General features: G+C 40.8%; 1 protein-coding gene across 1 annotated transcript; it reads right to left on the bottom strand.

The window, feature by feature from the left end:
* Window positions 1-56: 56 nt before the first annotated feature.
* Window positions 57-12,038, bottom strand: LOC144659575 (uncharacterized). Its single transcript, XM_078520040.1, has 7 exons — window positions 11,755-12,038; window positions 10,046-10,179; window positions 8,961-9,103; window positions 7,062-7,544; window positions 6,649-6,727; window positions 6,107-6,264; window positions 57-5,345 (listed from the first exon to the last, which is right to left on the bottom strand). Exons 1-7 carry the CDS (start codon window positions 11,855-11,857, stop codon window positions 1,139-1,141), a joined length of 5,307 nt encoding a protein of 1,768 aa, XP_078376166.1. The 5' UTR covers window positions 11,858-12,038; the 3' UTR covers window positions 57-1,138.

Here is a 12,038-nt window from a genome sequence, read left to right as displayed (position 1 = left end):
ATTAGATTTACATCAAAGCGATCAACCAGAGGGCGCACAAAAAGTACGAATAAAACTACTCTGTTGAACTTTTATTGTGCTGATAAAAATATGCTTTAAAATGACTCTCATCTACGGTGTAATAGATATTCACAAATTCTATAATACGATCTTCTAAGCTAAACCATGAAATTGTAGTTACGAATTTGACTCTATGTGGCCCGGCATTTAAATGTAAAACTCGATTTCCACGTGAACTGTATAATAAGCTCTACTCAGCTAAAACGTGAAATTGTAGTTAAAAATTCGAGATTTTTTTGTGCCAACATTCATTCAAATATAAAACCCAAACTAGACATGGAAGAAAACTCAGTCAAGACTTAAGTCGCGTCTCTTTTAGCCAACGACGGAAAACTATACTTTCGGTTCCACTTTTGAAAATTTTACAGATAAACCAACCTTAGACTGCAAATGGAAAATTCCCGTAATGAAATGGACCGTTGAAAATTGTTTTAGAACCCTGGCTTTTGTGGTTCATGCCACGAATCGGAACGAGCCATTTAAGGCCTGATTTATTTCGATTTTTGTTCCAGTGAGCGAAATCCGAACAATCTAGATTATCTATATCAGATTGGTGAAAAGAAACGCTTCTTTGTCTTCAGTAACTAGTACCACTCTCGTTAAAATTTTGAACTTCACTCATGAACAATTTTAAAATGATCGTTAAAATCGTCAGCAATTTCTATATACAATGCATAATTTTAAAATAATGTACCCTCTGTAAGTGTAATTTTAAAAAACTTCTCAAAAGCTTCCTTTTTGGAAAATTTCTAGTTTAGATTTTTTGACGAGAGAATGGCAATGTTATCTGTGCTGATAAGCTGGAAGCAGCTCTGAAAAGAGCTAATCTTCGTAACCCGTGAAGGCCCAATGTGTTCGACACACAAGATCTCCTTTCTGATTTTTATACGTTAGTATAAAAATTACGTTAGTAATTTCTTACGTTAGTATTTGAGAGAATTTGTTCGAAATCAATATTTTTTTATGTGTGATCATTTTCTTAATTCTCCTGAAAAGTGTGCTTTCGTTCGTATTGACTATGTAAGGAGAAATTAAGTATTGAAAAATCTTGGGGCTTTAAGAGTTAACTAATTGTTGATCATTCATCGAACGCAAAAACATCCCTTTGTCGTGATTTCCGTGAATCTTCAGCCATTTTGCCGTGTCTCAGTGGCCTCAGAGTACGTTTGGAAGAAGGAATAGTTGAAGCAGGCGTTGAACACGTGACGCGGTTCCCGCCAAATCTTGGCGCTGCTGAAGGTGGTGACATAAACTCATTGACATCATAAATCCACGTGGCTCTACGGCTTTTCCCAGAAGGAGTAGCGAGTGGTGATGTGTTTGAACTCGGTGAGCTGTTAGTGCGGCGTAGTCTTGACGATGTACGAATCGGAGAAACGTTTTTCAAGGGCTTTAACGCTTTAAGTGTTTGTTTTGGAAGCGGTTTCAGTGGTGGTTTTCTTCCCTCGGTGTTCCCTTTTGCTGCTATCTCCGTGTTGTCAAGTTTTCTGTGATCCCGGGTTTGACGGAGAGAATTTTCATATTCTTTTCGAGAGAGGTTCAAAATCCGTCGAAGCTTGACACGTTCCTCGATAGTTTGATACACAGGTTTGTCGCTGTCGTACAAACAATCAGAATCTCGTGCAGACAGCAAAGATTGGGCTTTCTTTTCCTGCTCGCTGTCCAGCAATTCATCAAGCTTCGACGTAAAACAGGTTGCTTTCTGGTTTCTGTCATCCAACTGTGTGCGGTTTCCTTGATTTGCTCCACTTTTGACAGGAGTCTCTGGTCTGGAACATTGGGAGGAGGGGTAGGTATCTGCTTCCACATGTGACTTCTGTCGCTTCGTTGGCCTTTCAACTTCCGGAGGTTGAAGGTCCTCAGACTTCCGCTTCCGTCTCCAGCTGGTAATGCTAAATGGTGACGACACTTCCTGCTCGTCTTCTTCTCCGTCAGAGCTATCAGCCACTGTGCTAAACACATCGTCATCTTCATCAAAATCGTCGCCCTCATCATCACTGTTATCAACTACACAGGACAATTCAGCCGTGCTTCGCAATTCACTTTGAGACTCTGACCAGTTGCTTCTCTTTACCTCGACACTGTCGATCTGATTTGATTTTCTTTTACTTGTTACTCTTGTAGTTTCCACTTCTTTAGTCTCCTTATCCTTTTCAACATCTTTCTCCACGCATTGTCCTTCTTTGCTGATCTCACTTCTTTCAATGTCTGCTTCAGTCTCACGTCCAAGATCTTCCATCATTTCGACCTCCTCTTCATTTTCGTGAATGGTGGTATTTTCATCATCTTCTATAGTGCCTTGACTGTCATCTCCTTTCATACTCTCCACGATGGAATGGATTTTATAACTCAGGTCACCTTCAGATGAAAAAGACCGATCAAAATGTGGCACATTGAAGCCCAAAAAGTCTTCCTCCTCCTCGTCATCCGACTCAAACAACCGGGTGATCCCAGCTCGCTGCTGACGATGTTTGTCCAAAAAAGGAACAGAATGGAAATCCTTCTTTATGCGAGGACTCCCATCCAAGAGTTTAATTCCTGATGACGATGTATCTTTGTCCGCTGCGGGTCTCAAACGGGACGGTGACCCGCAAACTGCAGTCGTTGAGATGTCCCCCAGGGAGAGGACACTATCCGACAAAAGCAAAGTCTCTTTTGCATTATCAGTGTTCTCGTTAACCGCTTCTTCCAAGTTGCGGACAGCTGAATGCACCATGGACGCGCGCGTGCTCCTCGTCTCACGAATTGGCCCACTACGAGGGCTACCAGAGAAGGTGCTTGAATCGGACTCAGATGTGGGGTCTTTATATTTTGGAGCCCTTCTTCGAGGGGTGTTATTTAATGGGCTTTTCATCCCTCTGTTGCCTTTTAGCTTCTTTTCCGGCGTCTTCCTTTTGGGGCTTATGACTGACTGACTCCGTTGCTTTGGACTTCTGGATTTCACTTTGACTCTAGTAAATGCCGATGAAACGGTTTTTCTCCGTTGACGATCGTACCGATTGCCTTTCTTCAAGTCCTCGTCGGGAATTTTGTATTTTGATCTGGTTCTTTTTCCTGGGCAAGGGTCCTGATCTTCTTGTTCCGTGCGTTTTCTCAAGCCATACTTTCTGGCCGATGCCATTTCGTCGGAAAAGCCTGACTTCTCTGAACTCGCCGGTGATGGGCAGTTTTCCAGCGTGGGAGTGCTGGAGATATCGTTGTCATCGTTCCCATCTGTGGAAGCGTTGTCAGAGAAAGACTTCTTTGATAAAGTTTCTCCACTCGATAACTGAATGCTTTCTGTTTCAGACTCGTCAGATTCGTTCTCCAGTATAGGCCTCTTATTGGTCAAGCACAACTGTCTACAATCTGACAACTTGACTTTCACTTCAGGGACAGCTTCTGAACCACAAGAAAAACTTTTTGAGCCTTGGCTCGTCTCGTGTTCCTCCGTCGTTTTAGCAGCTTCCTCTGTATCTGCTTTAGACGAGCGAGCGCCTTTCAGCGACTCAAGCTTTGCGGTACTGAGGGACCTATCGCGCGACCTCACTTTCCTTCCCACGCACTCCTCTTCTGTTGATTCTTGAGTAGCTGCTAGAAAGGTTTTTGTCTTTTCCGTGAGGACTGAATCATTACAAGACCGCGTCGTGGAAGTTGGAGCGGACTGCACGCGTGATCGTGTCAATCTGACTACGTTATCCTGTTGGACGGTGTTCATAGTTTCTTCTCGATTACCCACAGACGTTTCATTGGCTTTCGTTTTTCTCGCACTTGCGTTCTCATCCAAGGACCTCATTCGCCTCTCTCCCTCCAGATTTTTATCTTCCGTTTGTGGTGATTCAGTTTTCTTAGACTCAGATTCCTCACTGAATGGTTCAGGATTATTCCCCTTAGTAGCGGATCTAAGGCTCTTCCTTTTAGGACTTTCCATTTCGATGTCCTGTTCGAGCTGTTCTTGCACGTGGCCTTTAGGGCATTCAACGCGGTCCTCGCTTGCACTGCAGTGTTCAGACAGATTCGCTCTTGTAGCTGATCTTAGACTCGCCCTTTTAGGACTTTCCACCATAATGATGTCTTGTTTAGAATCTTCTTGCACGTAAGCTTTATGAGACTCCACAGCGCGATCCTCGTTTTCACTGCAGCGTTCAGGAAGATTAACCTTTGCAGCAAACCTTAGACTCTTCCTTTTAGGACTTTCCATTTGAATGTCTTGTTCGGGCTTTTCTTGCACTTGAGCTTTAGGAGATTCCACACCATGGCCGTTTTCACTGCATCGTTCAGTAAGATTCGCATTTTTGGCAGATCCACGACTCGTTCTTTTAGGACTTTCTATATGGATGTCTTTCCCGGGACTTTCTTGCACATTAGCTTCACAAGATTCAACCCGGTCTTCGCTTTCATTGCAGTGTTCAGGGCTATTGCCCTTTGTAGCTGATCTGAGGCTCGTCCTTTTAGGACTTTCCATATAGACGTCTTGTTCGGACTCTTCTTGCGCATCAGCTTGAGATTCGACTTCACCTATATCAGCATGTTGTTGCGTGACACGTGTAGCTCCGTATCGAAGCCTTGAACCTGTCACGTTTTCGTCAGTATCCATTCTCTGTTTTGACTGACAATCCACAAGCGATTCGGGATTGTGATTTTCTTTGCCACTGCTCTCGTCAGAGAAATCTTGTTGACGTGCGCGTGCTCTTACATCTGCGTGCTTTTTCTCGACATTTTTGACGGGTGACCTTTTCTTTCCTTCTGCAGGCTTGTTTTTAGGAGATTGGCGAATCAATTCTTCTTGAGTTGGGGAGGAGGCACCCTTGCCGCGTCTCGAACCCTCCCCGACGGAACTGGTTGAAGTTGATTGTGTTTTGACGCGGGTCGTTCGCTTCACAGATGCCTCATCACTTGTTTTCTCTAAACTCAAACGCTTGTTTTTGACTCCTTTGCCTTCTGCAGCGTCAACAACTTCGTCAGGGCTGTTCTTTTCGTTCAGAGAAATTGATAGTCTTGGATTGCTCCTCAACTGACGTGTCTCAACCATCTCGACCTCACAAGCAGCATGTCCGCCTCTTCGTCTCAGCATCCTTGTTGGAGTGTTATCATCAGTTGACTTTTTCTCTGGGGAGGAGTCGTTGGTGGGGGTGCGAAACGCACGTCTCCTCTCAGGGGAGGGGTTGGTGGGGGTGTGGCAGTCTGTTGGAGTTTGTTCGGGTGGCGTTTGACAGTTTGGAAGTGTTTCATGTCTGTTCTTTTTTGTTGGCGTTTTTTCTTCGTCTCGATCCACAAGGGAGTTTCCAGTACTTGGCGATTCACCCCTAAAACAGGAAGAGGAGATAAACAAAACATAATTAAAGCACGTAGGCAAACTTTAAGATGGTTACCATGTCGGGATTACCACTGTAACATGACACTGCCCCTTCCCCGGATCGCATACTCTGTACAGTACAAGGTAAACCTTTCGTTATCTCGGAACCCCTCCCCACGCCGCATGCATTCAGATGATCCAGGACAAACGGGTTTAAAGTCCAGGGCCCAGTTTTCCAAAGGATGAATTACATTATCCACTGCAAAAATCACCATCCACTGGATAAGTGCTGACAAAACAAACTACGCTATCGACTGGATAGTGATTTATCTGGTAGACACATGTAGCGTTATCCAACCTTTGAACAACTGTCTAGAGCCTGTTGTGCAATGACCATGGATAAATTTTTTCTGGATATGGTCAGTATAATATATTTCATGATTGCAGTCATTTACTTTGCGAAGTACAAATAAACATCAAAGCAAATGAAACATTTATAGACAAAATAAATGAAATTTCTTATTATATTTCAAGTTAAAACAATACAATAAGAGAAAAAAAACCCACCCAGAATTAATCCTTACTACAATTTCCTTGTTAGTGTTGGCAGTACATCAAAATAATTTTTTTCCTGACCTTGCCTGTTGAGGATTTTCTTTATTCTTGTCAACTGCTTTTTTAAGCAATTAAATGTGAGGTGGGATAATAAGATTTTCTTTCTATAATTTTTTGGAAATGAAATTCAATCTGAATTGACTTTTCCATATTCACCTGTCTTTTTCTTGTTTCTCTTTCTCCTTCTGTTCATGTTTTAGCAACATTTTAGCCAAGAAGTCCTGCAAGCTTGGTCCTTTGTTGATAAGCTCATCCAGGCTTCGGTAGTTGGATGAATCCCTGGCAAACGACTGGTGACGATCACTGACAAGGTGCTACAGGGAAACAAAAGAAATAAATATTTTACATCTAACCCAACATTAATTATATTACATGTACACTTTACCAACTCAATGAGCCTTGTGAAGGTAGGGGACAGATGTATTTAGTTTTGACTGGCTCCACACAAACAACAACAACAACAAAATACAAACAAAGTACAGACACACCTTGTACACGTATGTTAGTTTTGTTTAGATTCATATTTCATGCATACAACTCCACCTGCTGCAGTGTACTATTGTAGGCAGAATGTAGTTTTTGCTAAGCAAAGTGTAATATTGTTACTGGTGTTGTAATTGAATTAAAACTTCTTATAGATCAAGGCAACTGCAAAACATTAAATGTAAAACATTAAAAAAAAATGGCAGTGTCCTTACCATGTCTAAGTCCTCATAATGAATACAACAGCACTCACAAAATCCTTTCTTTTTGTTCTTGTCCTCTTGGGTTGCTTTCCTGTGAAGAGCAAAACATTTTCAAATACAGTTGAATCCTGATAACTGGAACCTTCAAGAGAAATCGTACAAGGGTCAAGTAATCGGGGGGTTCAATTTGCACAGAAGAAAAAGTCCTGCTCAAATCAATAGCTTTCATTTGAATAGTCACACACTAGAGGTCTTTTCCCAGGGACTGAATCAAGTTCTGCTTATTAGCTTACGCTTAAATAGTGGTACCAGCACTTAAAATTTAGAATTAAATTATATAAAGAGTGTATCTTGACTACTAATACTAATGGCCCTGAAAGGGTTAAAATCACTTTACTGGTAGTTCATGGTTTAATTTTCTTTACCTTTTAGTCCTGGCCTGTTTCTGATTTTCATTTTCGAAGTCTTTCTTTGGTGAGTCAAATGGGCAACCTCCCAGCGGACCATCAAAATGAATCTTTGGCCATTCCTTCAACTCATGAACCAAGGGTTTGTAAGCCCGACTGTGATCTTCCACTTTGATGAATGGGGCGTAGAGTTTTCTCACTTTGGGCTTGACGCCCTGTTTTGCCACCCGTCCAGAAACTAACGGCTTGGATGTTGGTTTCTTTTCAACACTTCCATACTTTTCCAACTTTTCTAACATCTTTTCTAGCGGCACAATCGTCACACTCCAGTTTCTCGCATTAGCCATGATGTTACTGGTTCCATACTTGTAGGTAATAGCTGCTTGTGCCGCCAGCGCTTTGCCACGCATGTCATGTTTGGGGACAGTTGGGCCTGCTTGCTCAGCACCACATGAGTCGGCACTCAATGGAGATGGCACAGCAGAGCCTTTTGCTGATGAACTACAGATGAATCAATAGAGAAAAAAAAAATGCATACACACTTAAAATACATACAGTACACATTACAAATTCTACCGGTTTTGCTCCCAATAGAGTCTGCACCGTCTGAGTTCGCCCCCAAGTTATAGCGCGTTCGCCCCAGTTTGACCGAGTTCACCCACCAGTAATTTTGCTTGACTGAATAAAACTTATTGTTCATGTTCAAAGAGTGATTTTGCTTGACTGAATAAAACTTATCGTTTATGTTCAAAGCGTGATTTCGCTTGACTAAATAAAACTTAAGCGAAGTTTACACTTTCAAAGCTTCCGTCGTTCGTCATTGTGACTTCGCTTGTCTAGAAATTATCATTCATGTTTAAAGTCAACAGAAGTTATTACATGTACACGAACACGGTATAACTTGGGAGCGAAACCGGCAGCTTCCCTCATTACTGGGGAGGAAAAGATAGTTTTAGTAGCAGACTGGCTAAATGTTTGTACATAATTCAAAGGAGATATGGGCTTGTTCACTGTGATATCTTATAGATATTTACAGTCCTATATAACAGGGATGTAGCTAAGAGCTGGCTGTCGGCTAATTTAATAACAGACTGAAAGAGAGCTTATCACAAGGTGCAACTTCTCTAGACAACAAAGACTTGGGGTAATTTTGAATGAATAAAGACCAGATGAACCAGCTGGGCTTGTATTGAGCTGGCTTCCTTTTTTCTTAGCTACATCTCTTATGTTAACCCTCAAAGTTCAAAGAATTTGAAGGTGCATTAAGACAAATCCCAGAGTTGTCATTCGCAGCCACAAGTGGCTCTTTTAAAAAATGACTGGCAACTCTGAGTTTAAAAATCACCAAAAGACAACACCCAAGTTTCTGATTTTTAAAGCTTAAATTAATATTACCGTATTTATTCGATTGAGCGCCCAACCTCGAATAAGCGCCCACGCCAGGTGGAGGTAGGAAAAGTTAATAAGCGCCCAGCCTCTAATAAGCGCCCACCCCCCACCCCACAAAAAAACTGAAGTGCACAAGAGGAGTATTGATTATTGAAAATGACTAAGTACCACTAAGAAGACTTCCCCCATGACCCAGTTTTCTTAGTATTTTACAGAACTTTCAATGAACAGTTAAAATTCTGCTTTGGTACATCTTCACGTTTTGTTATTATTTATTGTTTTGTTACAAAAAAATAAACTTACTATTTGCTGAAAATCGTGAATATTAAATAAGCACCTAGCCTCGAATAAACGCCCACTCTCAAGGTCCAAAAATTTAATAAGCGCCCAGGGCGCTTAATCAAATAAATACGGCATACAAGACCAAGCTGTCTTTCACAGCTTTTAGAAAGGCAGATCTCTAGACTGCACTTCTAGACGTTTTTTTTTAAAAAAATACATGTTAAGAGGTCACATTAATGTTTTTACCTTTTTGCATTCCCAGGAAATGGACTTGGAACTGACAAGATGGGGCTTGGTGTGGAATTACTCCTTGGTGAACAACGTGTGTCTGCATCTTTTTTGTTAGTGACAACAAAACTAATGTCCTTGCTCAAGAATTCTTCTATAGCCTGTTTCAAAGAAATAGAAAATTTAGACATATCAAAATAATTTTTCATAAATACTGTAGAATCCTGATTCAGGGCTGCAAATAATTTTTTTCACTCGAAAGGACATATGTCCTATTTTGACACCATCTTGGTCAGACAAAACAAAAGTGTGGTTGGACATCACCAAAAACAAAAGGTTGAATTTTATTCATTGTTGCCCTAAAATGATTTATGATCAAGATGTCCGGACATCATGTCCGACCACACTTGGGATTTTGTCAGCCATGATCAAATTTTGGTCGGCCAATGTCCGATGACCGACTGTTACTTGCAGCCCTGCTGATTTCTTGAACTCTCAATTTCATGAACCTCCCAATAAATTGAACCAAAAATATGTTTTTTCGCAGATTTGCTTCACTCAATCAAACACTTCAATTTTACCCTGATTTCTCAAAGCAATTTTCATTTTCCTTGGAGATGCAAGAAATTAAGATTCCACTGAAATGTTTTTGAACACAACAGTTAAGTTCATAGTATTGTAGGGCCTGGTTATGTTGGCAGAGATTTTTATGTCGTGTTCTTGATCGTTTGTATTTGATTATAATAATTTGTCTGCTGTTGTTTCAATTACAACACCATAGCTAACTTGGTTACATCGAGCAACACAGGCCAGTTTGGCTTGAGTGTGACTTAACCTTATCTTACTGTTACTCTAGCAAGGATATACAGTGGAACATCGTTATTTCGAACTTTCAGGGGAAACAAAAACAAGTTTGAAATAGCAGGTGCTTGAAATAACGGATAGCATGACTGAAGGGCAAATCCAAAAGAAATGGGTTAAGCTTAAAAAAACAGGGAATTTGAAATTAAAGAGTTCGAATTAAAGGGGTCTAAATGTGTTCCAATTTTGAGCGGTCTTTCTGTATTTAATATAAACATCTTAGTATTCAGTGCTTCTCTTACCCCTCCTAATTCCTTTATTCGGGCTTGTAAGCTGCTGATTTTTCTATAGCCTTGAAGATCCAAGTAAAATGTTCGGCCTTTTAATGGTTTTTCTTGCTGGAATTCAAGTCTTCTCTTCCCTCTGGGACTTAATTCTGGAAAGAGGAAGGAATAATAAACCAATTCTTGTTTATTTTACAATAAAATTACAGATCTATTCTTATGCTACTAACTGTCTGATTGTGGCAAATTGCTGGTAGTTGCTCATTAAGTGAGGCAATGAAATAAAATTAAAACGACCAGAACCAGATATACAGGGCTGCAAATAACAGTCGGTCATCAGACATTGGCTGACCAAAATTTGCTTATGTCCGACGAAATCCCAAGTGTACATAACATAACATAATCCTCTTCGCGCCTAGGAGGCACATAAGGCTGAAGAATCCCAAGTGTGGTCAGACATAATGTCCGGACAATATCTTTTTATCGTAAATCATTTTACGGCAATAATAAATAAAATTAACCTTTTGTTTTTGGTGATGTCAGACCAAAATTTTGTTTTGTCCGACCATGATGGTGTCTTTGTAGGACATATGTCCTTTCAAGTGAAAAAAATTATTTGCAGCCCTGGATATACATGTAGTAAGTTGTTAGTGACTAAGTTGCGAGGTTCATTTGCAGAAATATTGAAATGAGCTTTTTCTAAAAAAAAAAAAAGGTCAGCATGCCATGCAGTCTGGCTGAAAATGTGGTGGGTCCAGATGAAAAATTTGGATCACTTATCGTTTACATGATACCGGAATGGCTTTCGTACCAGTGCAAGTTCATCTTACAGTGTAGTTCCCTCTTGTGGCTTTGTATTCCTTTACATGATACCAGCACAAAATGTCATACCAGAACAAGTCATGCCAGAGCAAGTTCACCCTGTTCACTAAACCGGTTTGGACTTTAGCTACTACAAAAACACACCAGTATCATGTAAACAATGAACAACCACTCGTTTTGGTTTGAAATTAGTCAGGTAGGCCTTGCACATTTTTTTGCCATCCAATCAGGGATGAATAAAAAAAAACACATAAAAATGTGAATGCGGTATGAAATCACAAAGTCATTCTGGCATGGAGCTCATACCGGTTTGAGTTTTATCATGTATACACTCCCTCATATGACTTATGGGCCCAGCTCCATACAAACTCTCCCGTAACCTCCCATAAGCAGACACATTCCTCTCATGTACATGTAAGCTTATATGTATATGGACACTTTCTGATCTCAAGGGCATCTACTTATGAAAGGTTCCACCTCTACAAAAAATCATGTAAGAAACCAGCCTTTATGTATACATGCCAATAATCAAGATCGGAAGCAAGTCTTCCTTGTGCATACACACAAAAACGTTTAGGAATTGAAATTCAATCAACGCCTGGCAAGACACATTTTCATGCGATTTATGCAACACAATGGAAACCGTGTAGATCTGTGCTCTACAGGCACGTATGTAGGTTTAGACAATATTTTAAACCCTGTTTTAAGGTACAACATAAAACCAAACCAAGATCCCAAACGTTCTGTGACAACAAACTCATTTCACACTCGTAAACGACATTACAATAGAGAACAATAGAGATTCACAACAAACGCGTCCTTCGCGTCTACAAGCATACGAACCCGAAAGTTAGTTGAAAATAACGTCAATCGATGCAAGAAAGAAGTGGATTTGTGTTACTTACTGCATTTCTTCGACAGCTCGTTCACCGATGGAGTCTTCGTTCTTCTTCGTGGGCTTCGACGTAGAGCATTTACTGGAAACGACGCTCGTCGGTTTGATGACATAATTTGTGCTTTGCGGGAAGATCGCGCCTAGAATCACTCCTGATAGAAGTTCCTGTTAAAGACCAATCATTGATGTCGACGAAAGCGGACGATTGAGCGAGAAAAAAGGAAAGCAGCGAAAGATCAAGGCTAAAACAAAGCAATATTCAGCTGTTTCACATGGCGCTTTCCCGGGCTTGCA

The sequence above is a fragment of the Oculina patagonica genome, chromosome 7 (genome assembly GCF_052425735.1).
Source record: "Oculina patagonica isolate OP01 chromosome 7, crgOcupat, whole genome shotgun sequence".
Lineage (NCBI taxonomy): Eukaryota > Metazoa > Cnidaria > Anthozoa > Scleractinia > Oculinidae > Oculina > Oculina patagonica.
Note: the sequence above shows the minus strand (reverse complement) of the source record. Positions and strands in the feature narration are given on the sequence as shown.